Here is a 25184-nt window from a genome sequence, read left to right on the forward strand (position 1 = left end):
CCATTGTCACCCAGCAGGTCCCGCGCAGCCCCGCTGCCCTGCCAGTCTCTCGGTGCCCCGTGTCCCTTTCCTTGGCGGGCTCAGCCACCAGCGGAGCTCTCGGTGTCCCTGACACAGCCCTGGTCACCGCCGGGCCCTGCGCTGCCCCACGACGCCTCTGCCGTTGGCGGTGCCGTGGTGGCCGCTCTCTCCTGCGGCTCCAGCCCGGCCCCGCTGTGCTCTGACACCGAGTCCCGGGCGGCACCGGGACCGGCACCGGGACCGGGACCAGGACCGGCAGGCGGCTCCGGTCAGCGAGGGGGCGGGGCCTGGAGTGGCCGGGCGGGGGGCGGGGCAGTGGGAGCGCGCGGCAGAGGCGGCAATAGCGGCGCTGAGAGCTGTGGGCGTGTCCATGCAGATGAGACAGCGCCGCGCGGCATGCCGGGCCTCGTCCCGCGCCAAACCCGCTCTGCCCTGGGCTGTCCTTGGGCTTGGCTCGGGGCCGGGCCGTGCCGGGCCGTGCGGGCCGGGCCTTGTGGCGGGGCCGGGCGTTGTGGCGGGGCCGGGTCGGGTGTGGTCGTGTGGTGTTTGGGCGTTGGTCGGGCAGGGGAGGCGGGCTCGGGAGGAATGAAAGCATACTTACCTGGCAGGGGAGACACCATGATCAAGCAGGTGGTTTTCCCAGGCCGAGGCTCATCCTTTGCACTCCGGGTGTGCTGACCCCTGCGATTTCCCCAAATGCGGGAAACTCGACTGCATAATTTGTGGTAGTGGGGGACTGCGTTCGCGCTCTCCCCTGGTTATCGTGTGTCAAAAACAGATTAATCACCGAGAGTACGCTACTACCCTTACCCGCTCTAGTGCGATTCGGAGCAGTTATCGCGGTCCTGGGCAGCGAGTTCCCTGTCCAGCGTTGCGGCCATCCTGACACCGCTGGGGACCGGGTGCTCGCCTCTGCCAGCATTTCCGGCCGTGTCTCGCGGACCGGCGGTCCGGCCCTGGCTCGATGCTTTCCTCCTCCCCGCCATCGCCCCGCCATCGCCCCGCCATCGCCCCGCCATCGCCCCGCCATCGCCCCGCCATCGCCCCGCCATCGCCCCGCCATCGCCCCGCGGCCGGTGCGCCAGGTGCCGCTGTCCCGCCCCGGGGGCGGTGCCGGCGCCGTCCCGCCCCGGATCCTCCCGCCGCCGCTGCAGCCGGGCGGGCTCACCCCGCTCGGTCGCCGCCGCGGAGTCCCGGAGCGGAACGCACGTGGCGGCGCCATGGCCCGGCTGGTGCTGCAGGACGGGTCGGTGCTGCCCGGCCGCCCCTTCGGGGCCGTCGGGGCCGCCGCCGCGGGGGAAGTCGGTGAGTGTGTCCGGGGGCCGGGATGCCGTGAGGCGGCCCGAGACAGGCGACGGCGCGGGAGCGGGAAGGAGCGGATCCGGCCCGGCCCGCTGCCTCCCTCCTCCCGGGGCCCACCGTGGGGCCTGTCCGGGGCGCGGGGCCGGGACGGGCCCGACTCTGCCCTGCGCGGTGCCCCCATCAGCCCGTGCCGATCCCCGCAGTGTTCCAGACCGGCATGGTGGGGTACCCCGAGGCCCTCACCGACCCCTCGTACAAGGCGCAGATCCTGGTGCTTACCTACCCGCTGGTCGGTAACTACGGCGTGCCCCGGGACGAGCCCGACGCCTTCGGCCTCAGCAGGGTGAGCGGGGCCCGGGGACTGCGTGTCCTGCCCCGGTGCCGCTGTGGCGGTGGCCCGAGGTGGCAGGGCGGGACGGTGCCAGGGCACAGCGAGTGGCACATGGTGGCATGGAGAGTTCGGCTCCGGTGCTCCAGGGCTGCAGTGGACTCTGACATGGCGAGGGCAGGGGCTGGGCAAGGGAGACCCCCGAGCGCGGGGATCGGGGTGCCCTGGCAGCCCGTGGGGTGAGGGCCGTGTGCCCCTGGCAGCCCGTGGGATATGGGCTGTGTGTGCCCTCAGCAGGGCTCTGTGGCAAGGTGGGAATCTCGAGCCCCTGTGCCAGGGCCGGGCTGGGGCTGGGCAGAGGGGCTGCTCCGGCCCCAGCCCCCTCCAGCCCCTTGGCCTCCACGCCGTCTGTCCCAGGGCAGAGTCCAGCCCTGCTGCGGCCGTGCCCCGCCGGCCTCCCCACGCCCACCCTGCGGGGTCTCGCTGTCAGCCGCCCTCTCCAGGCTGTGCTGGGTGGGACTGTGCTGTGGCCCGTGCTTCTGGGAGCCAGTGCCCTGATCCCATGGCACGGGACACACTGATGTGGCCGTGGGAGTGGTGCTTTCCCATGGGCTTGGTTTGTGCTGCAGCTGTGCCAAGCGGAGGGGTCCCGTGGTATGGGCTGTGTGGGCGGTGGGCTGCGGTCCAGCAGCGCTGTGGGAGCCTGGACACCCCGTTCCGGGCCTCCCTGATCCAGGGATTTTGCTGGGCTTGGGCTCAGTGTCGCTGTGATTGGCGTGGGACAAGGTGGGGGCAGGTGGCAGCCCAGCAGTGGGAGAGCTGGTCCTGTGCTCTGGGAACGGGGTCTGTGCTCCATGGGGTTTCTCCTGGGCTGGTGGCCCTCTGCCTTGCCCTGCTCACCGTCTGTCCCCACAGTGGTTTGAGTCCAGCAAGATCCACGTGGCCGCGCTGGTGGTGGGCGAGTGCTCAGAGACCCCCAGCCACTGGAGCGCATCCCAGCCCCTGGACCAGTGGCTGAAGGAGCAGAACATCCCCGGGCTGGAAGGTGGGACTGGGGAGACTGGGGTGGGGGTTGTGGGGCTGCAGGCTCTGAAAGCAGACCTGCCTCTGTTGAATTTTGCCCACCTGGGGTTGGACCCTCTGTTGGAATTTGGGCGATGGTGCTGCTGGCGCAGAGGGTCCTGCTGGGCTGGCCGGGGCCGTGGGGCTGTGTCTCACAGCCCACTCGCAGGGGTGGACACGCGGGCGCTGACAAAGAAGATCCGCGAGAAGGGAACGCTGCTGGGGAAGCTGGTGCCGGATGGGACCCCCGAGGGGAGCCTCTCCTTTGAGGACCCCAACACGAGGCACCTGGTGCAGGAGGTGTCGCTGAAGGTGTGGTGGGGTCTGGGCGGGCTGGGGGCTGCAGAGGGGCTGTGCCGCCCCTGGCTGTGGGGGGCTGGCCCCAGCAGCAGCCCGGGTGATCCTCTCCCCTCCCTGAAGGCACCACGAGTGTTCAACCCGGGCGGGTCCCTGCGTGTCACCGCCCTCGACTGCGGCCTGAAGAACAACCAGATACGGTGCCTGTGCAAGCGGGGGGCCACTGTCACCGTGGTGCCCTGGGACCACCCACTGGACCCTGCAGGTGAGATGGCAGAGGCTGGGGACAGTCTGGGGTTCCACCAAGCGGGGTGGGGGGAATGGGGTGTGGCCCTGTCTGCGTGTTCGGTGCTGGGGACAGCAGCACCTGTGTCCTGCTCACCTGTGTCCTCTGGGGTGGGGAGCCTTGGTGCCATCATTCCTGGGGGCTTTGGGGCTCGGGCCCTCTGTGTGACACCACAGGAGACATGGGCTCGGGATGCCTTGCTGTGGTTGGCGTGGGGGACTCTGGACTGTGCTATTGGTGTGGCTCGAGGCACCATATGGGACTGGCAGGGCCTTGCTGCCACCTCAGTGGGTGTTGTGGGGTCAGAACAGCTTGGTTCTAAGCCTGCTGGGGTGTCGGGGGAGCCACAAGCTCAGGGTGCTTCTCTGATGGTAGCCAGGAGTGCCCGCAGTGAGCCTGTGGGGACCTTGGGGGCCCCTCTGTAATGTTGAGGGGCTGGGGGGCCCCACTCTGACCCTGCTGCTCTCTTGACACAGACTTTGACGGGCTGTTCATCAGCAATGGCCCTGGGGACCCAGAGCTCTGCAAGGAGACAGTGTCCAGCCTACGCCAGCTGCTGGATGCACCCCAGCCCAAGCCCATTTTTGGCATCTGCCTGGGCCACCAGCTGCTTGCCCTGGCCCTCGGTGCCTCTACCTACAAGATGAAGTGAGTGGGTGTGGTGTTACATTTTAGTTAAATGGTATGTTGTGGCTCTCCCCTCGAAAATGTACGGTTTATTCCAAGCCTGTGATCACCTCCTGGAGTATCAGGTGTCTGTAATCCCATCGGCCCAAGTCTGACTCCGTGCCCACTTTGAATCTCCCTGTCGGGCTGTGCCAGGGAAACGAGAATCTCTCTCTTGGCCCTTTGCTCCCTAGGCTCTACCTCCCTCACTCCCTCCCTCCCCCTTCTCCCTCAGAAACCACGCTGCTCCTGGGGCGGGATCCCCAGTAAATCCTCCTCTGATGAGCTCCCTCAGAAGCCCTGTGGACTCTCCTTGCCTGCCTGTGGCTACCAGCCAACACACAGCTCGGGGGCCCCCAGGGACTCCCCGGGGATCTGCCAAACAAACTGCAACCAGTTGGGGTGCAGAGTGAGCGCAGGGGTGCGGCTGGGGGGGCTGGCTGGCAGCTGTGGGTGTGCCCTCCCAGGTACGGGAACCGCGGGCACAACCAGCCCTGCGTGCACGAGGACACGCGGCGCTGCTTCATCACGGCGCAGAACCACGGCTTCGCCGTGCGCGCGGGCAGCCTCCCGCCTGCCTGGCTGCCGCTCTTCACCAACGCCAACGACGCCTCCAACGAGGGCCTCGTGCACCAGGACAAGCCCTTCTTCAGGTGGGCCTGGGGCCGCGGCAGGGGCGCTGGGGCTGGGGGGCTGTGGCGTGGGGTGTGCCCTGCCTGACCCCCTCCACAGTGTCCAGTTCCACCCCGAGCACTGCGCCGGCCCCACCGATCTGGAGGGTCTCTTTGATGTCTTCGTGGAGGCGGCACGGGACCTGCGGGATGGGCAGGGCAGCGCCAGGACAGGTGGGTGTGAGTGTGAGGGACAGCCGGGACCGTGGGCCGAGGGCTGCAGGATGGGGCTGTGCGTGTCCCCAGCCCTGTCCCCAGCGTGCCACCTTCCCCCAGTGCGGGAGCGCCTGCAGGAGTGGCTGACCTACACCAAGGCACCAGCGGGGGACTTGGAGGCAGCCCGGCCGCGCAAGGTGCTGATCCTGGGCTCCGGTGGCCTTTCCATTGGGCAGGCAGGCGAGTTCGATTACTCAGGGTCACAGGTGAGTGCCAGTCCCAGGGCAGGGGCAGCGGTAGTGGCCACAGGGCCCCAGGGCCACCAGCAGTGACCCCTCTGCTCCCCATGAGGCCATCAAAGCGCTGAAGGAGGAGAACATCCAGACGGTGCTGATCAACCCCAACATCGCCACAGTGCAGACCTCCAAGGGACTGGCAGACAAGGTGTACTTCCTGCCCATCACCCCTGAGTACGTCACCCAGGTGAGCGCTGAGGGATGTGGGCTGGGAGGGGGCGATTTGGGAGTGCAGGGATGGCCGAGCTGGGGGATCAGGGAGGGCTGGGCTGGGGGTGGCCTAGAGCCTGGTGTAGGGCTGGGCGGGGTTGGAAGGGTCTTGAGGGGCAGCACAGGTGAGAAGGCAGCTGGAAAGCACAGGACCCACGGTGGTTTCTGTCCCACCTCCCCGTGCCCCCAGGTGATCAGGAACGAGCGGCCTGATGGGGTGCTGCTGACCTTCGGGGGGCAGACAGCCCTCAACTGTGGTGTGGAGCTGACCAAGGCGGGCGTCCTGGAGCGGTACCGCGTGCGGGTGCTGGGCACCCCCGTGGCCTCCATTGAGATGACAGAGGATCGCAAGGTCTTCGTGGAGAAGATGGAGGAGATCGGGGAGCACGTGGCGCCCAGCGAGGCTGCTGCCTCCCTGGAGCAGGTCTGGAGCGGTCAGGGGGCTGTGGGGCAGGGCAGGGTCCTGTCCCTCCTGTTCCCACCGTGACCCATTGCTCTCTGCAGGCACAGGCTGCGGCTGAACGCTTGGGGTACCCGGTGCTGGTGCGCTCTGCCTACGCCCTGGGGGGGCTGGGCTCCGGCTTCGCCAACAGCCGGGAGGAGCTGGTGGCTCTGGTGAGCCAGGCCTTCACCCACACCTCCCAGGTGCTGGTGGACAAGTCCCTGAAGGGCTGGAAGGAGATTGAGTACGAGGTGGTGCGGGATGCCTACAACAACTGCATCACGGTACGGGAGGGAGGGAGGCCCCTGGGCTGCTGCAGAGGGACGGACGTGGGGCAGGGGCTGGGGGCTTGTCCTGCACCTCATCCCAGGGAGGGCTCCCCAGTGCCTCCGGTGCTGCTGGCACAGCTGCTGTGTGCCACTGGGACCTGCACCCTGTGAACAGAGCCCTGCTCCCCTATGCTGGGGTGTCCACCCTGTGGGACACCCCGTCTATTCCAGTCCTGCCTGGGCAGGGGAGGATGTGGTGGGAGCTGGGAGGAGCACACCACGGACAGCATGTGGAGCAGTGACCTCCCCACTGCTGCCAGGTGTGCAACATGGAGAACCTGGACCCGCTGGGGATCCACACGGGCGAGTCCATTGTGGTGGCACCCAGCCAGACCCTCAATGACACCGAGTACTTCATGCTGAGGCGCACAGCCATCAAGGTGGTGCAGCACCTGGGCATCGTGGGCGAGTGCAACATCCAGTTTGCCCTCAACCCCGAGTCAGAGCAGGTACTTTCAGCCCCCTGTGGGTTCTGGCTCCCTGTCCCGATCCCCAGCCAGCCTCACCCTGGGGGATCTGGCTCCTGCCCCAGCTGCCCCACGAGGCTGTGCCACAGCAGGCCCCTGTGCTGCAGCATCCCTGGGACACCGTGGGTCTGGCCGTGTCAGCAGCCTGGCCTGTTCCACGGCACCCACTGACCCTGTCTGCCTGCTGCCCACAGTACTACATCATCGAGGTGAACGCCCGGCTCTCCCGCAGCTCGGCCCTGGCCAGCAAGGCCACTGGCTACCCGCTGGCCTACGTGGCTGCCAAACTCGCCTTGGGCATCCCCCTGCCCCTCCTCAGGTGAGGTACCACCACAGTGTGGGACGGGGTGTTGCCCTGGTGGGATGGCCCCAGCTGCTGACCCCGTCACCTCCTCAGGAACTCGGTCACCAACTCCACCACGGCCAGCTTTGAGCCCAGCCTGGACTACTGCGTGGTGAAGATCCCGCGCTGGGACCTCAGCAAGTTCCTGCGTGTCAGCACCAAGATTGGCAGCTCCATGAAGAGCGTGGGTGAGCGCAGGGGGATGGCACTGGTGGGGCACATGGCGGGCACGAGACCCACCTGCTCACCCCAGCCTCTGCAGGGGAGGTCATGGCCATTGGGAGGAACTTTGAGGAGGCGTTCCAGAAGGCTCTGAGGATGGTGGACGAGAACTGCGTGGGCTTTGATCACACGGTGAAGCCGGTCTCAGACATGGTGAGCACTGGGGTGGCTGTGCCATTCTGGGGGGAGAGGTGGCCACCTGCCTCCCTCGGCCACCCTGAACCCTTGGCCCGGCAGGAGCTGGAGACGCCGACGGACAAGCGGATCTTCGTGCTGGCAGCGGCGCTGCGGGCCGGCTACTCCATCGAGCGGCTCTACGAGCTGACCAAGATCGACCGCTGGTTCCTGCACAAGATGAAGAACATCACGGACCACGCGGTGCTGCTGGAGTCCTACCGTGGCCAGCAGGGCACCATGCCCCCCGCCGTGCTCCAGCGCGCCAAGCAGCTCGGCTTCTCGGACAAGCAGGTGGCGCTGGCCGTGCTCAGGTGAGGCGGGGAGGGGGCGGCCCTGTTCTGCCCCCTGCCTCGCCCCTGGCGCTCACCCAGCTCTGTGCAGCACCGAGCTGGCCGTGAGGAAGATGCGGCGCGACCTGAAGATCCTGCCGGTGGTGAAGCAGATCGACACTGTGGCCGCAGAGTGGCCAGCCCAAACCAACTACCTGTACCTGACCTACAACGGCTCAGAGCACGACCTGGCCTTCCGCGAGCCCCACGTCATGGTCATCGGCTCGGGCGTCTACCGCATCGGCAGCAGCGTGGAGTTTGACTGGTGTGCTGTCGGCTGCATCCAGGAGCTCCGCAAGGTCAGGCGGGCCCCAGCGCCCTGTGGAGTGAGGGGTGGGTGTCCCTGAGGACGAGGGACAGAGGCTGGGTAGGGCTCGGGGGCTCTGGGCTCACCTTGTCCCACCCCCAATAGATGGGCTTCAAGACAATCATGGTGAACTACAACCCTGAGACAGTGAGCACCGATTATGACATGTGTGACCGCCTCTACTTTGACGAGATTTCCTTTGAGGTGAGGGGGCTGGGGCCTGCCAGCTGCGGGGCTGGGTGAGGGCTGCCATGGCTCTGTCCCAGCCCTGCCCCGCACCGTGCTGCAGGTGGTGATGGACATCTACGAGCTGGAGAACCCTGAGGGCGTGATCCTGTCCATGGGCGGGCAGCTGCCCAATAACATCGCCATGGCCCTGCACCGGCAGCAGTGCCGCATCCTGGGCACCTCCCCGGAGGCCATCGACTCCGCCGAGAACCGCTTCAAGTTCTCCCGCCTGCTCGACTCCATCGGCATCAGCCAGCCCCTCTGGAAGGAGCTCTCCAACATGGAGGTGGGCCCAGCGAACAGGAGAGGGCTGCCCCAGGGCGGCTCTCTGTGTGTGCTGAGTTCCTTCTCTCCCCCAGTCAGCCAAGCACTTCTGCTGCAAGGTGGGGTACCCCTGTGTCGTGCGCCCTTCCTACGTGCTGAGCGGGGCTGCCATGAACGTGGCGTACTCGGACAGCGACCTGGAGAAGTTCCTGAGCAACGCTGTGGCTGTGTCCAAGGAGCAGCCTGTCGTCATTTCCAAGTTCATCCAGGAGGCCAAGGTCCGTCTGGGTGGCTGCTCCAGCCCTGGGATGCCCCCTGAACGCCCCAGCCCCCAGCCCAGGGACAGGCTGTGACCCTGTTCTGCTCCCAGGAGATCGACGTGGATGCGGTGGCCTGTGATGGCGTGGTGGTGGCCATCGCCATCTCGGAGCACGTGGAGAACGCTGGGGTGCACTCGGGTGATGCCACACTGGTGACCCCCCCGCAGGACATCACCCCCAAGACACTGGAGCGCATCAAGGCCATTGTCCATGCCATTGGGCAGGAGCTGCAGGTCACAGGGCCCTTCAACCTGCAGCTCATCGCCAAGGTACCTGGGACTGGGGACTGCACGGTCCATGGAGAGCAGCCCACATCCCAGCCCTGCCTCATCCTGTCCCCTCTCTCCCAGGATGACCAGCTGAAGGTGATAGAGTGCAATGTTCGTGTCTCCCGCTCCTTCCCCTTCGTCTCCAAGACCCTGGGCGTGGACTTGGTGGCTCTGGCCAGCCAGGTGATCATGGGTGAGGACGTGGAGCCTGTGGGGCTGATGACGGGCACAGGCATCGTTGGTGTCAAGGTGAGTGGGGGTCCTGGGGCCGGGCTGGGATGCAGGGCCAGGCAGTTCCTGAGCATCCCCTTGCCCCCCAGGTGCCCCAGTTCTCCTTCTCACGCCTGGCGGGCGCAGACGTGGTGCTGGGTGTGGAGATGACCAGCACGGGCGAGGTTGCCTGCTTTGGGGAGAACCGCTGCGAGGCGTACCTGAAGGCCATGCTCAGCACCGGCTTCAAGATCCCCAAGAAGAACATTCTGCTGACCATCGGCAGCTACAAGGTACGTGGGGTCAAACTGCTGCGAGGCTGGGCTTCCCTCTCTGCCCTCTGACCGGCCCCTGCTGGGTTCCAGAACAAGAGTGAGCTGCTGCCCACGGTGCGGACGCTGGAGAGCCTCGGCTACAACCTGTATGCCAGCCTTGGCACCGCCGACTTCTACACCGAGCATGGCATCAAGGTCAGGGCTGGGGGCCTGCGGGGCCAGGGTCACTGCCGGGGTTGGCAGGGCCCTGACGGGGTCACTGCCTGCAGGTGAAGGCTGTGGACTGGCACTTCGAGGAGGCTGACAGCAGTGAGGCTGGTGCCCGGGAGAGCCAGCGCAGCATCCTGGACTACCTGGCCGAGAACCACTTTGAGATGGTCATTAACCTGTCCATGCGCAACTCGGGCGGCCGCCGCCTCTCCTCCTTTGTCACCAAGGGCTACCGCACCCGGCGCCTGGCCGTCGACTACTCCGTGCCCCTCATCATCGACATCAAGTGCACAAAGCTCTTCGTGGAGGTGGGCTGGGGTGCCTGGGGACCCTGGGTGCAAGGAAAGGGAGCAAAGTAGGTTACAGAAGTCCTGCTGTGGGTGCTGCAGGGCAGGCTCTGTGTGTGGGTGTCACCGTGCAGGGGATGGCTTTGGGGGCACCTCGGACAGGCATCACCACCCTGGCCCTGCTCCTGACCCTGGGTCCTGTCTCACGGCTGCTCTTTCTGCAGGCACTGGGCCAGATTGGGGCGGCCCCCCCACTGAAGATGCACGTGGACTGCATGACCTCCCAGAAGCTCATCCGTCTGCCAGGTGGGTGCTCAGTGGCCCCAGGGCACAGCATGGCATGGGGACAGTGCTGGGAGCTGGGCTGGGCACGTCTGCAGGCACTGCAGAGATGATTCCATGCTGTTCTGGCGGGATGGCCTTGTCCCTCATGTGCCTGTGGCCAGCCCCTGCCAGTGCTGACACTGACACTCCCCAGGCCTGATCGATGTTCACGTCCACCTCCGTGAGCCGGGTGGCACCCACAAGGAGGACTTTGCATCAGGCACGGCAGCCGCCCTGGCCGGGGGTGTCACCATGGTGTGTGCCATGCCCAACACCAGCCCTGCTGTCACCGATGCCACCTCTTTCGCCTTGGCACAGAAGGTGAGGAGCCACTGCCAGTCTGGTGCTCACATCCCCTCCTGTGCCAGCCACGGTGGGCTCAGTGTCCATGGTGGGCTCAGTGTCCACGGTGGGCTCAGTGTCCACGGTGGGCTTGTTGCTGGTGGCAGGACTGGTCCCACCGCAGCACCCACTGCCTCTTGTCGTGCAGCTGGCTGAGGCTGGGGCCCGCTGCGATTTTGCTCTCTTCCTGGGGGCTTCCCTGGACAATGCTGGCACTCTGGGCCCCCTGGCTGGGGCAGCCGCCGGGCTCAAGATGTACCTGAACGACACCTTCTCCAGCCTGCGGATGGACGACGTGTCGCTGTGGATGGAGGTGAGCAGGAGGGCAGGGCTGGCACGGGGCAGATTGCTCCTGGCTGCGGTGCCCCCCAGCCCTGTGGCCCCCACCCCCCCCCAGCACCTGGAGCAGTGGCCGCGGCACCTGCCCATCGTGGCACACGCGGAGCGGCAGACGGTGGCCGCCGTGCTGATGGTGGCCCAGCTGTACCAGCGCCCTGTCCACATCTGCCACGTGGCCCGCAGGGAGGAGGTGAGCAGGGCGAGCTCTGGGCTCCAGGGATGGAGCACAGGGCCCTGTGGGTTACCCACTTATTGGAATATGACCAATGTTGCCAGATGGGACGTGGCTTGGCTTGTCTGGCCCTGCATCCAGACCAAATAGCGGCAACCGTGGTGTTTCACCCCAGGGACACTTTTGGCCATGGCTGGGTGGTGTTTCACCCCAGGGACACTTTTGGCCATGGCTGGGTGGTGTTTCACCCCAGGGACACTTTTGGCCATGGCTGGGTGGTGTTTCACCCCAGGGACACTTTTGGCCATGGCTGGGTGGTGTTTCACCCCAGGGACACTTTTGGCCATGGCTGGGTGGTGTTTCACCCCACAGACACTTTTGGCCATGGCTGGGTGGTGTTTCACCCCAGGGACACTTTTGGCCATGGCTGGTGGTGTTTCACCCCAGGGACACTTTTGGCCATGGCTGGGTGGTGTTTCACCCCACAAGCTTGTGGACCCAACTTTTGGCCATGGCTGGGTGTGTTTCACCCCACAGACACTTTTGGCCATGGCTGGGTGGTGTTTCACCCCACAGACACTTTTGGCTGGCTGGGGGCTCCAGTTGGGCACGTGGGGACAAGTCCAGGCCTGCAGGAGCTCTGGTGGCTGCAGGATGGAGCTTCCCCCCATATCAGGATCTGCTCCTCGGGTTTCCCTCTGTGGAGAAGCTTTAGGGCCATGGGGAAGGGAAGGAGTGGGTTCTGATGGAGGGTTTGGATCCAGAGCTTTGTTCTGGCCCACAGCCTCTGAACCCAGCCCCAGCTCCAGCAGAACTCCTGAGCCCGTGGGTGCTGCTCCTTTTAACCCCGGGGAGAGGGCAGGGAAGGGGCAGGGAGCCACCAGCCAGGGACAGGAGGGGAGGTCTCAAGGGACAAAGGACACCTGGATGGCCCAGTGCCCACCAGGGGCAGAGGGCATCCTTTGAACCTGCCAATCACTCAATGCCCTTGTGGAATGCCAGGACTGACAGACAGTGCTGGGAGGGGTCAGGGAGGGGAAAGGAGAGGTGACTGACACACCTGGGAGGGAATGATCAGGGGAGGGACCCGGGTTTTGGGGTAAATCTTGAAATCACACCACAACACCCACTAACCACGGCTCCCCAGATCCTCCTCATCAAGGCGGCCAAGCAGAGAGGGATCCCGGTGACGTGCGAGGTGGCCCCGCACCACCTCTTCCTGAGCCAGGACGACCTGGGCCGCCTGGGGAAGGGGCGTGCAGCCGTGCGGCCAGAGCTGGGCACCCGCCGGGACGTGGAGGCGCTCTGGGAGAACATGGACATCATCGACTGCTTTGCCTCTGACCACGGTTAGCCCCCAGGGATGGTGGCCGTGGGGTGGGGAAGGCGGTGGGGACAGCCCTGGTGACCAGCCCCATCCTGCAGCTCCCCACACGCTGGAGGAGAAGCAGGGGCAGGAGCCGCCCCCTGGGTACCCGGGCCTGGAGACGATGCTGCCACTGCTGCTGACGGCCGTCTCTGAGGGGAGGCTCAGCGTGGAGGACATCGTGCAGCGCCTCTATGAGAACCCTCGCAAGATCTTCGGGCTGCCGGCGCAGGAGGACACCTATGTGGAGGTGTGTCCTTGCCCTCCCGCCCCAGGTGCGGCCCCCACCCTTCTGCCTCTGACCCGCTGTCCTGGCAGGTGGACCTGGAGCAGGAGTGGATCATCCCCAGCAGCACAGTCTTCTCCAAGGCCCGTTGGACCCCCTTCGAGGGCATGCAGGTCAAGGGCACCGTGCGGAGGGTGGTCCTGCGTGGGGAGGTTGCCTACATCGATGGGCAGGTAAGGTCCTGGCTCCTTTCTTCCTGTATTGAGGGTGCCCCCCATCACAGAGGGGGTCTCCCAGGGTTTCCCTAATCCCATCCCTGCCATGGCTGCAGGTGCTGGTGCCCCCTGGCTACGGACAGGATGTGAGGAAGTGGACCTCAGGAGCTGCACTGCTGCCACACGTGGCCCCCAGCAAGGAGACTGTGAGGGTACTGGGGTGTACAGGGTGGCAGGGGTCCCTCCCTGCCCTAGCTCCAGCCTGGTCTCTCGTTGCAGCCCCCTGAGCAGCCCCGGCCCGTGGCTGGTGACGCGCTGCGTGGACGAGCCCCCAGCCCGCGCCGGCCCGGCCCCGCGGGGGACGCGCGCTTCCACCTCCCGCCCCGCATCCACCGAGCCTCGGACCCCGGGCTGCCAGGTAGGGGGGTGGGCGGGCAGCGGGCCTGGGACCGTGGCTGGCGGCCCCGCTGACCCCAGCCCTTGTGTCCCGTTCAGCATTCCGGAGGCTGGGAGCCGCGCACCGCCCGGGCGCCCGAGGCACCGGTAATGTCGGGGGGGACTCACTGCTGGCACCAAGTGCTGCCCATGAGTGCAGCCCACGAGTGCATCCCCTCCCCCAGGTGCCCTGCAGGCCCCGGGCTGCCTGCGTGCCCACCGTGGGCCCCTTGTGGCACCCAGCACCAGGGCTGGCGCTGTAGGAGAGGGCATGGCTGTGCCACCCACTCCCTCCTGCCCCAGCCTGCGTGGCACCTCGGGGACCCTCACTGCCAGTGTGACCTGGGGGGTGGCCAGCTGGAACTGCGGGGTGAGCAGGGAGAGGGTCACAGCACAAGGTGGGGCTTGGACTGCCTGTCTCTGGTTCACCATCACCTGGCATCAGGCCCGTCTTGATTTCACCTGCTGTTGCCAAGTGCCAGGAGGGCTGTGCCACACTGGCAGCATGCCAGGACGAGAGCGGGGCCCAGGGTGCCACCTCTCCCCACAACCCTAACACCCCTGCTCCCCTCTCCCACCCAGCTGAGGACACTCGTGAGAAGGGCAGCAGGAAGGCAGCGGAACCGGGTGAGTGCAGCAGGGCCCACAGTGGGGATCCAGGGTCCGTGGCTGGTGGCTGGGCTCCTCAGGGCACCCCCGAGGGCTGACAGCTCCTCTCGGTGCCACAGATTCAGCAGCGGTCCAGGACAGCCACTTCCACCCGCTGGGCCCTGTCCCACGCCAGGCGTCCCCTCAGCGTGCCCCCCACTTCCAGACCTCCCCGCTGCTGCACCCCCTGGTCGGGCAGCACGTCCTCTCTGTGCGGCAGTTCTCCAAGGAGCAGGTGGGCGTGGGGCTCTGGGGGCTGAGGTGCTCCCCGTGCCCCCGCTGAGCCCCGGTGCCACGTGTCCCCGCAGCTGTCCCACCTGTTCAACGTGGCACACACCCTGCGCATGCTGGTGCAGAAGGAGCGCAGCCTGGACATCCTCAAGGTGAGCCGTGCCCGGAGCACACACCCATCCCCCGGGCACTCCAGGGAGCCCTGAGCCGGGCGGGGTGCCAGGGCTCCCCGAGCTGACTCCCGCCCTGCAGGGGAAGGTGATGGCCACCATGTTCTACGAGGCGAGCACGCGGACCAGCAGCTCCTTCGCGGCGGCCATGAGCCGGCTGGGGGGCTCGGTGCTGTCCTTCTGCGAGGCCACCTCCTCGGTGCAGAAGGGCGAGTCGCTGGCTGACTCCCTGCAGACCATGTGCTGCTACGCCGACGTGCTGGTGCTGCGGCACCCCCAGCCCGGCGCCGTCGAGGTGAGAGGGGCTCGGGGGCTGCCTCCGCCTCTGCAGGGATGCTGCCCCACGGGCAGGAATTGGAATAATGCCCAGATGGCTGGAACGGGGCGTGCCTGAGCTGGTCTGGGCATTGATGCTTCACCAAAAGGCAGCAACTGTGGTGTTTTCACCTCAGAGACATCTTTGGCTACCTGGATGCTGCAGCAGGGTGCCAGAGACAAGTCCAGACATGCAAAGCTCAGGTTTCCCTCTGTGGAGAAGCTTTAGGGCCATGGTGAAGGAAAGGAGTGGGTTCTGATGGAGGGTTTGGATCCAGAGCTTTGTTCTGGCCCACAGCCTCTGAACCCAGCCCCAGCTCCAGCAGAACTCCTGAGCCCGTGGGTGCTGCTCCTTTTAACCCCGGGGAGAGGGCAGGGAAGGGGCAGGGAGCCACCAGCCAGGGACAGGAGGGGAGGTCTCAGGGGACAAAGGACACCTGCATGGCCCAATGTCCTCCAGGGTGAAAGGCATCCTTTGAATCTGCCAATCACTGGCGCCCTTGTGGAATGCCAGGACTGACAGACAGCGCTCAGCAGGGGTCAGGGAGGGGAAAGGAGAGGTGACTGACACACCTGGGGAAGGACCGGGATACCTGAGGCAAGCTGTGACATCACACCGCAGCAGGCGGGGATGGTGACCTGCCCTGTGGGCAGGGATGTGTCCCCAGCTGGGCCGGGTGGGTCCTGCTGCCCTGGGGCCACGGGAATCGTGTGTGCCTGCCCTGACCTGCCCTGCCTTGCCCTGCTCCCAGCTGGCCGCCAGGCACTGCCGCAGGCCGGTGATCAACGCGGGGGACGGCGTGGGTGAGCACCCCACGCAGGCCCTGCTGGACATCTTCACCATCCGCGAGGAGCTGGGCACCGTCAACGGCATGACGGTGAGCTGCAGGGGCCAGAGCCACGGCCGGGGGGCCAGGGGGGCCGGGCAGGCCGGGCTGACCGCTGTCCCCAGATCACCATGGTGGGGGACCTGAAGCACGGGCGCACGGTGCACTCCCTGGCCCGGCTGCTGACGCTGTACCGCGTGCACCTGCGCTACGTCACGCCGGCCGAGCTCCGCATGCCCGCCGACATCACCAGCTTCGTGGCCTCCAGGGGCATCCAGCAGGTGAGCGGCAGGCCGGGGGGGGCCCCCACGCTCTCCGGCCCCGTGTCCCCCCCAACCTCACGGTGCTGTGCAGGAGGAGTTTGGGAGCATCGAGGAGGCGCTGCCGGACACAGACGTGCTGTACGTGACCCGCATCCAGAAGGAGCGCTTCCAGCGGGCCGAGGACTACGAGGCTGTGAGTGAGGGGAGCCTGGCTCCTGCTGCCCTCGGGGGGCCCGGCACCCCCTGCCCCGCTCAGGGCCCTGTGTGTTCCCTCAGTGCTTCGGGAAGTTCATCCTCACACCCCACATCATGACCCGGGCCAAGGAGAGGATGGTGGTGATGCACCCCCTGCCCCGTGTCAACGAGATCAGGTGGGGAGGGGGGACGGGGCTGGGGTGGCTGCAGGGTGCTGGGGGACAGGGGAGGTTTGGAGGGAGTGTCTGGGAGAACGGGTATGAAATGTACAGGGCACAGGGGGCTCCTCGGGGCATGGGGGCTGTGGGAGGGCTCTGGGGTCGCTGGGACACTGGCAGGGAGCCGCAGTGTGCTGGGGGTCAGGGGCCCGAGCGCTGCGGTGTGCTGGGCAGGGCTGGGCAGAGCTCGGAGCCACGGGGGCTGCACTTGCTGGGCTTGGGGGACAGGCTCCGTTGTGGCGTGGGTGCCGGGTCCAGGGCGGATCCTGAGGGTCCCGGAGGGGTGCCAGAGGTCCCGGGACGGGGGGCGGCCTGGGGGACACCGAGGATCGTTCGGGGACCCCGGGGCGGGCGGGCGCGGGGAGCGGGCGGCGCGCGCTGATGACGTGTTCCCGCAGCGTGGAGGTGGACTCGGACCCGCGCGCCGCGTACTTCCGGCAGGCGGAGAACGGGATGTACATGCGGATGGCGCTGCTGGCCACGGTGCTGGGCCGCTACTGACCAATAAACGCTCTGGGTCGCGACACGGCATCGCCCCGCGACACGCGTCACCGCGCCGCGACGCGCGGGGTCATGGCGGCGCTCTGGAGGGGCTGCGGGCGGCTGCTGGCGCGGCGGCCCGGGGCGGCGCAGGCGCTCACAGCCGGTAAGGGACGGGCCCGGCCCCCGAGGCCCGCAGACCCCCCCGAGGCCCTGAGACCCCCGGCCCCGCACGCCGCCCCCCCGGACCACCCCGGAGGGGCCCTGCCCCACTCCCCGGCACACAGACTGCCCCCGCACATGCCCCTCTCCTGGCCGCCCCTCCTTGCCACAGCCGCGGCCTGCCCCGGCACACGCCCCCCGCCCCGCTGTGCGGGCACCGTCACCGCGCAGGAGGCACGGCAGGGGCTCCCCAGTGCCTCAGGGGTCTGACTTAGGGGGAAGAGGTGCTGCCATGTCCCGGGCTCAGCAGGGACCCCCGTGTGTCACACTAGGGAGGGGCTCTGGTCCGCTCCCGGCTCAGGACATCTCTGTCAGGGCTCTGGGCTGGAGCTCCCTGCTCAGATCTCTGTCAGGGCTCTGGGCTGGAGCTCCCGGCTCAGATCTCTGTCAGGGCTCTGGGCTGGAGCTCCCGGCTCAGATCTCTGTCAGGGCTCTGGGCTGGAGCCAGAGCACTCGTGGGGACTGTAAGGAGGTGGGTGCAGCCCTCACACCCAGACCCGTGGGGACACTGTCCCAGGGAGGGCTCCTCTCGCCGGGAGGGGATGGATGCTGAGCTGTAGCCCTGGGGAGTCACAAGGGCTCATCTCTTGGTGTTTGTCAGCACTCAGCAGTGAAGGCACGGAGGTGCTGCCTGAGGAGAGGCTGCCAGGGCTCTGCGCAGGGCACTGGATCCCCCTTACACTGCTGCTGCTTGCAGAGCTGTGAGCTGCCATGAGTCTGCCCTAGGGTTGGCTCTCTGCTGCTCCAAGGATTTGTAACCCTGGGGCAGCAGGCAGCTCTGCCCCCCTGCTCTGCTCCATCCCTCCAGCTCAGTCTGGGTGGTGGGAGAGCGTGTCCTGCTTGTTCTGTGCAGTGGCTGTGCTGCAGCCATGGCTGGGAGCTGGGGGTCCCTGTGTGCTCCTTGCTGCCCCTCCTGCTCGCAGCCCCCCTGTCACCCCTGCCCTGCTGCTCCCACCCACCCACGATGCTGGGAAAGCACAACCCAGGCTCTGGGGTGCCCTGCTGAGCTCGGGGCTCCCCTCGCTGTGCAGCCACTGGCGCTCGGCCCGATGGCCGCGGGGGGGGTGGCACGGTGCCCCCCTGCCTGGCTGCTGGGGCGCTGCCAGGCCGCTTAGCTGTTCCTGCTGTTATTTTTATCGGCTGTCACGGAGCCGATTGCTGGCAGCACGTCCCCCTGTGCTTGGCGAGAGGCCAGCGCAGAGCTGGGAGGGGCTGCCCGGGCTGGCCCTGCCCTCGCCTCCCCTGGCCCGGGCTGGCTCCAGCCTGGGCTGTGCTCTGCCTGTTGCTGCTTCACTTGGGGGCTGTGGCACAGCCCCTGCCCAGGGCTCTGTCAGCCTGCAGGGCTGAGCCAGGGCTGGGCACAGCCTCTGTGGGTGCTGAGCTGCTGCAGGACGTGGCTCAGCCAGCCCAGAAGTTTCTGCCCTCGGGCTGGGCTCTCCCTGCAGGGCTCTCCCAGCTCCAGCCAGGGGGCACAAACGCTCCTGCCCCCCTCGGAGCTGCCACCAGTGCTCCCCAGCATGGCCAGGCTCAGCCCCTCACCTGCTGCCTGTGCAGTGCCCGTGCAGCTTCCCGGGCCCCGTGCCCTGTGCCAGGTCCATCCAGCCTCCTGCCCTCTCCTGCTGCTCCCAGGGACCCCCGTGCTGCCAGCTGGGGCTGGGCCAGGGCGCTGCTGGCAGCTGGCTGTGCCCACTGTGCCCGGCCACCCTTGCTGGCCACGCTGCAGTCCGAGGGCTCGGGGTCAGTGGGGCTTTGCCTCCTGCATGCTGGGCCCTGGGCCAGGTTGCCAGCAGGGCCAGGCTGCCAGCAGGGCCAGGCTGCCAGCAGGGCCTGCACACAGTGGGCAGCAGCACGTGCCTGCAGCCGTGACCCTGCTGTCCCTCTCTGCCTGTGGAGAGCGGGCCCTGCTCCTGCCAAGGCAATGCCATGGCCATGGAGATGGTGGTGCCCTACTTAGGTGTGGGCCCCATTCAGAGTCCTCTGGTCACAAAAACATCGACCTGAGGGTCGGCTAGGCACCCTGGGCACCAGGTTGGGCTGGGATGAAGGCTCCAGCCCCACTCTGGAGCTGTGGCAGGGCTGTGCTGGTGGCACCCTGGGCAGGCACTGCTGCCAAAGTCATTGCAGGGGCTGGATCTGGCTGCATCCCCAGCCCCAGGATGGATGCACAGACAGGTCTGTCCTTCCCCCCAGCCTCATCACTTGTGGGCACTGCACCCAGAGCCTTCAGCGCTGGGGGAGTAACAGCGGTGCCTGATGTGCTCTCCACGAGCGCCGTGCCCCTGCTCCCAGCTCCGGGGAGTGCAGCTCTGGGGAGTGCAGCTCCGGGGAGTGCAGCTCCGGGGAGTGCAGCTCTGGGAGTGCAGCTCTGGGAGTGCTGCTCCGGGGAGTGCAGCTCCGGGGAGTGCTGCTGCTGGGAGTGCAGCTCTGGGGAATGCAGCTGCTGGGAGTGCTGCTCCGGGGAGTGCAGCTCTGGGGAATGCAGCTCTGGGGAGTGCTGCTCTGGGGAGTGCAGCTCTGGGGAGTGCTGCTCTGGGGAATGCAGCTCTGGGGAGTGCAGCTCTGGGGAGCTGGAGTGCTCGGGAGTGCTGCTCTGGGGAGGTGCAGCTTCGTGGGGAGTGCTGCTCGGGGAGTGCTGCTCGGGGTAGTGCTAGTGCTCTGGGGAGGTGGCAGCTCTGGGGAGTGCTGCTCTGGGGAGTGCTGCTCCGGGGAGTGCTGCTCTGGGGAATGCTGCTCTGGGGAGTGCAGCTCTGGGAGTGCAGCTCCGGGGAATGCAGCTCTGGGGAGTGCTGCTCCGGGGAGTGCAGCTCTGGGGAATGCTGCTGCTGAGAGTGCAGCTCCCGGGCGTGCTGCCGTGCAAGCCCCGGTGCTCTGGCTGTGCTGCCTGGAGTCCAGCGCCTGCCTCCGCCCCTGCCCAGTGCCGTGTGAGCTTGTGGGGCTGCTCTGCCACCATGGGGGGTGTGGGGTCTCTCGGGGCTGGGGGACAGACCCCAGGTCGGGGTGGGAGATGGAGCCTGTGAAGCAGCAGTGGCACTGCTGGGAGTGCAGCAGCTCTGTGGGGCTGCTGAGCCGGGGCTGGCGCTGCCGGTGAGTTCAGGGAACACATGGCGTGGTGTGGGGACAGGGAGCTGGGCCCCTGTCCCTGAGGAACCGCTGACAAAGTCCCTGGGGCAGGGCTGGCACTGAGCTGGTCATGGCTGGTACCCTGGGCCTGTCGGGGCAGGGACTGCTGAGGCTGGCTCCCGTCAGGCTGAGGGGTTGCTGGGCTCCGGGCTCCCGAGGACGGGGCAGAGCGGCAGCGGGGCTGGAGACCTGCCAGGGAACCGTCCGGGGGGAGTGGGGAGAGGGAGCAGGAGCCGCCAGGGCCGGGGGAGCAGCTGGAGGGGGCAGCACTGGGCCAGCTGAGTTGCGTCGAAGGGGTCAGGGGTGTGGGATGGAGCAGGAGCTGCCAGAGACCCAGCCGGGCAGCACCCCACCGGGGACACTGATCTAGGAACAGGGCCAGGAGCAGTGCCAGCAGCCAGCTGTGGCAAGGGGCTGGGGCAGCCTGGGCGGCGGGGGGCACGGTCTGCCCGCCCCGGCCGGTGGGGTGGGGGACACGGGCAGAGGGCTGGTCTCCAGGGAGGGGATCACAGTCGGCAGAGCCGGCCCGGTGCCCAGGGAGAGGTTTGGGGCTGCTGTGGTGGAGCTCTTGGGCAGCAGCTGGGCAGGCTGTGCTCTGAGAGCACCGTGGAGCCTGGTGATGGGTCTGCCCCGTGTTTGGGTCACAGGGAGGAGGTGCAGCTGCACACCGCTTTGAGCAGAGAGGCGAGAGCCCTGAGGCACTTGGCAGAGTGGGACGGCTGTGCCACGGGGTTTGGTGCAGAGCCACCAGGGCTGAACAGGCTCGGCAGCCTGGGCAGGTCACACAGGGGTCTGGCCTGCCTAAATGGGCCGTGCTGGTTGCAGGGGCCCTCATGGGAGCCGGGGATGTGATTGCACAGCAGCTGGTGGAGCAGCGGGGGCTGCACGGGCACCACTGCCCCCGCACCCTGAAAATGATGGCCATTGGCTTCTGCTTTGTGGTGAGTGGGGACGGCATAATGGCATGGGATAATGGCATGGGATAATGGGATGCGAGGGCTCCTTCAGCAGGGTGGGACTGTGGTGGTGGGCTGTGAGTTGGGCCGTTCTGGTGCCACCTCCAGCAGCCATGGGCAGGGCCAGTTCCATGGAGCAGGAGCAGCATAGGACAAGCTTGTCTTTGTGGTCCAGAGCTGGAGCAGGGCCATGTAACCAGCCCTGGAGGCCCCCAGCCCTGACCCCTGTGAGCAGTGAGGACACATGCTGCTCCTCACCCCCTGGCTCCTGCAGGGCCCTGTTGTGGGCAGCTGGTACAGGATCCTGGACTGGCTCATCCCAGGGAATACAAAAGTTGTGGCCGTGAAGAAGGTGATCCTGGACCAGGTTGGTGTGACAGGGGTGAGGGTGTCGTGTGGGACTGGGGCAGGGGGGACACGACAGACCTGTGGCAGGTTTCCAGCCTGCTCTGAGAGCCCAGTGCCTGAGCTGGGCCCGGCCTCGGTGCTGTGGAGGGCTGGGTGGGCATTCTCACAGAGGCTGCCCGTGGCCAGCCTGGCTCCAGGCACCACAAGCTCCTCACGTGGCTGGGACTCCTCTCTGGCAGGGCGGTTTCGCTCCGTGCTTCCTTGGCTGCTTCCTGGCTGTCACTGGGGCCGTCAACGGGCTCTCAGCGCAGGAGAACTGGTCCAAGATCCAGCAGGTATGTGCTGCTGCTGCTGCCCTGGGCACCTGTGGGGCCCTGGCAGCTCCTCCCTGTGCTGGCCCTGACGGCTGCTCCCGTTTGCGCCCGTGCCCAGCACTGGGACCCACAGCCCCGGGCGTGTTGGGTGCCCAGTGCTGCCAGTCCAACTGCGGTGCCAGGGCCAGTTCCTCTGGCACGGGTGTCCTGTGGGCGAGTGCTGGGGTCCCCCCTGGGCCAGACATGGGTGCCATGGGCGTGCTGTCCAGCCCTGCTGCTGGCTGGGGCTCCAGAGCCATTACCGAGATGACTCCCATTAACGGTAATTGCTGGAACCCAGTGTGAACACTGAGTCAGCGTGTCCAGGGTGAGTCACTGGGGAGTGGGTGCCCACCTGCCACAGGATGTGGCACGCTGGGGTGGTCGTGCGGCTGCCAGGAGCGGCAACACCAGCCTCTCTCCCTGGTGCTGCTTGTGAGCTCTGCCTGAGTGCCACCACCCAGGGTTCATTCCCCTGCATGGGCGCACCCAGTCACCAGCCCACTACACCTGGACTGCCATCATGTGCCCCTCATCCTGCCCCGGAGTGCAGGAAGGAGATCCTGGGGCAGGATCATGTCACCTTTGCTTCCCTCAGGCTCACAGCCTCTGAGCACCGAGGGCACACATGAACAGATGGTGGGCACGGGCAGCACTCTGAGCACTCCATCCCTCTTGCCCTGCTGCATCCTGACCAGCTCGTGCCGTGGGTCCTGCCTTGCCTTCCCCAGGGAATCCTGGCGTGGTCGGTGGTTGGTGCAGGCTGAGGCCCTGGGATCCCTGGCCTGGACAGGGGTGCTGGGCTGGCCTGGGCTGGGAGCAGCGCTGGCAGCACCCTCACCCCTGGCTTGGGGCGCATCCGCCTCTCCCCACGCAGAGGAAGCGTCAGCAGAGCATCCATCACCCCGTGCTGGGCTGCTGGCCAGCGCCACGAGGAGCCTGCCCTCCTGGCTGAGTCATGGCCAGGCTGCCTGGGGGACTCATCCTGCTGCCACGGGACAGGGCTGGGACACGGCCGTGGCTGTGGCACCAGGACACCGCAGCACCTCGGGCTCCCAGAGCAGTGCCCAGCTCAGTGCCCTTCTCCATTCCTGCTGCCCAGGAGGGGCCTGGGGAGCGCTGAGCTGGGAAGGGGCTCATGGCCCACCCAAGCCATGTGGCACTAAGGGGCTCTCAGTGGGGTGGCTCTGGTCACCCTCTCCCTGCCACCCTCCTGGCTGTGGGAAGGCGTGGCCAGGGCTGCAGGGGCTCTGTGCCCAGCAGGGTGGAGCTGGGGACCAGTGGCAAGGACGGGGAGCCCCCTCTGAGTGCTCACACTTACCTTTTCTTCCAGGACTACACGGATGCCCTGGTGACCAATTACTGTGTGAGTGCTGCCACATCCCTGTCCCTGTCCCATCTCCATGGGGCTGCTGTGGGCTCTGTGGGACACCCTGGGTGCCAGGCAGGGGTGGGTGTGGGACAGGGACCCTGGCAGGGCTCCTCACTGCTCCTCCCCTTCTCTGCCCAGATCTGGCCACCCGTGCAAATTGCGAACTTCTACTTTGTGCCTCTGCAGCACAGGTAGGGTTGTGGCCCTGGCGCCCAGTCCCTGCCCCCTGAGCCAGCAGCTGCAGACCCTCTGTCCCCTCTGTCCCCAGGCTGGCTGTTGTCCAGTGTGTTGCCATCGTCTGGAACTGCTACCTGTCCTGGAAGGCGAATCGGACGTGAGGCAGGAGCCGTGTCCTGTGGCAGTGCCCAGCCCGAGCCCTGGCAGTGGCAGCGTGGCGTGGGCAGGCTGGGACACGCAGGGTCCTGCAGCAGCCACCCCCTCTTCCCCCCGGGGAGCACCATCCCCATGGCCACAGCTGCCCCAGGGACAGGATGGTGCCAGGACAGGCCCGGATCTGTTCTCACTGTGCTGTGCAGCAGCTCTGCCCACGATGGTCTCTGTCTGTGCTCTGCCATTTCCCAGCCCTGCACACAGGGTGCTCCTGCCCCAGGTGTCACTTGGACCTTCCCCATGGCACATCCCGAGGGAAAAGAGGAGTGGAAATGGAGCAGGGCTGGCCCTGGGCTGGCTGTGCCACGGGCACAGAGCTGGGCATGCAGGCTGGGCATGCTCTCCTGAAAACAGGGTTTGCTGTGGCTCTGCTGTGGACAGTCAAAGCATCAATAAACTCTGGTCTTCACTTCTGGTTGCCATGCCCACGGGCCCTGAAGATGCTGTTCCAGAGCAGCTGTTCTGTGCTGGATCAACAGGTCCACTCTGGCAGAGGGGGATGGTGGATCAGGGGGTCATCAGGTCCTCCTGGAGCTGTTCATGGGCTGTGATGGTGCCCCCACAGCTGCAGAGCAGTGAAATGAGGCCGGTGGAACCAGAGCTCTGATGCTGGGTGCAGAGTCCCCCCAGGTCAGGGCTTGCTTGATGCAGGGCTGTGCATCCAGGGAGGGTTCAGGGAGGGTTGGGGGTAGGGCTGGAGCTGGGGCTGGGCCAGGGCCACAATCCACCTGGGCCAAGTCTGAGACAAGGCTGCCCGTCATGCAAGAGAGAAACCCCACGGAGCTGACACTGCCTGCTGCCCCTGGGGATGAGTGTCCATGCTCTGGAGGTGTGTGTCCATGTTTGAGGATGTGTGTCCATGCTCTGGGGATGTGTGTCCAGTTCCTGGGGATGTGTGTCCATGCCCTGAGGATGTGTGTCCATGCTCTGGAGGTGTGTGTCCATGCCCTTAGGATGTGTGTCCATGCCCTGAGGATGAGTGTCCATGCCCTGGGGGGGTGTGTCCATGCCCTTAGGATGTGTGTCCATGCTCTGGGGACGTGTGTCCATGTTTGAGGATGTGTGTCCATGCTCTGGGGATGTGTGTCCATGCTCACCCTGCAGTGGCAGCGAACGCACACAGTGTCCCCCACACAGTGTCCCCCACACAATGTCACACACACAGTGACCCACACACGGTGCCCAGCTCCCACAGTGTCACACACAGAGTGTCCCACACACAGTGCCACACACACAGTGCCACACACACAGTGTCCCCTGCACAGTGTCCCACACACAATGCACAGTGACCCACACACGGTGCCCAGCTCCCACAGTGTCCCACGCACAGTGTCCCACGCACAGTGCCACACACAGTGACCCACACACAGTGCCCAGCTCCCACAGTGTCCCTGCCCAGCACACCCATGGCTCCAAGTGGAGCTGGTGGCACCACGGTGGTTCCTCTCAGCTCTGTGGCACCCTGGTCCCCTCCCCTGCACTACTGCAGCCCCACACAGCTGGACAGAGCCATCCCCAAGCTGCAGCACCCCCTGGGCTGTGCCAGCGTGGCCTCAGGAGGGTATTCACCGTCTGTCCTCTCCCCTCATCCTCCCCACGGTCCGGTTCTGTGCTGAGCCAGCTTTGGGCTGCTCCAGCCAGGGGGACACAGCCTGGGACGCAGAGGGGGCAAACCCTGCACAG

General features: G+C 66.7%; 2 protein-coding genes and 1 non-coding gene across 4 annotated transcripts; all 3 read left to right on the top strand.

Annotated features, from left to right (window-relative positions):
• Nucleotides 1-614: 614 nt before the first annotated feature.
• On the top strand, nt 615-778 carry LOC115485032 (U1 spliceosomal RNA). The gene has a single exon (XR_003945777.2). It is a non-coding gene; the product is annotated as a U1 spliceosomal RNA (small nuclear RNA).
• Nucleotides 779-1213: 435 nt separating this feature from the next.
• Nucleotides 1214-16784, top strand: CAD (carbamoyl-phosphate synthetase 2, aspartate transcarbamylase, and dihydroorotase). The gene is made up of 45 exons (XM_050978478.1): nt 1214-1326; nt 1527-1666; nt 2567-2696; nt 2883-3025; nt 3134-3275; nt 3773-3944; nt 4430-4615; nt 4695-4807; nt 4910-5055; nt 5141-5272; nt 5486-5719; nt 5800-6021; nt 6327-6515; nt 6728-6852; nt 6931-7064; nt 7139-7251; nt 7336-7586; nt 7657-7903; nt 8017-8115; nt 8201-8425; nt 8499-8681; nt 8774-8992; nt 9074-9241; nt 9313-9495; nt 9568-9672; nt 9747-9995; nt 10199-10280; nt 10453-10619; nt 10789-10953; nt 11038-11169; nt 12299-12500; nt 12577-12767; nt 12836-12976; nt 13075-13170; nt 13238-13376; nt 13454-13501; nt 13976-14020; nt 14122-14276; nt 14350-14424; nt 14525-14737; nt 15510-15635; nt 15710-15865; nt 15939-16040; nt 16124-16218; nt 16659-16784. Exons 1-45 carry the CDS (start codon nt 1242-1244, stop codon nt 16759-16761), a joined length of 6768 nt encoding a protein of 2255 aa, XP_050834435.1. The 5' UTR covers nt 1214-1241; the 3' UTR covers nt 16762-16784.
• Nucleotides 16764-23910, top strand: MPV17 (mitochondrial inner membrane protein MPV17). 2 transcript variants are annotated; one of them, XM_050978476.1, is made up of 7 exons: nt 16764-16906; nt 20908-21023; nt 21313-21405; nt 21626-21721; nt 23073-23105; nt 23250-23302; nt 23380-23910. In XM_050978476.1, the coding sequence occupies exons 1-7, from the start codon at nt 16834-16836 to the stop codon at nt 23447-23449; spliced, it is 534 nt and encodes a 177-aa protein (XP_050834433.1). In that variant the 5' UTR covers nt 16764-16833; the 3' UTR covers nt 23450-23910. The 2 variants fall into 2 exon arrangements, with proteins under 2 accessions (XP_050834433.1, XP_050834434.1); XM_050978477.1 differs by lacking the exon at nt 21313-21405.
• Nucleotides 23911-25184: the final 1274 nt, after the last annotated feature.

This window comes from Serinus canaria, chromosome 10, assembly GCF_022539315.1.
Source record: "Serinus canaria isolate serCan28SL12 chromosome 10, serCan2020, whole genome shotgun sequence".
Lineage (NCBI taxonomy): Eukaryota > Metazoa > Chordata > Aves > Passeriformes > Fringillidae > Serinus > Serinus canaria.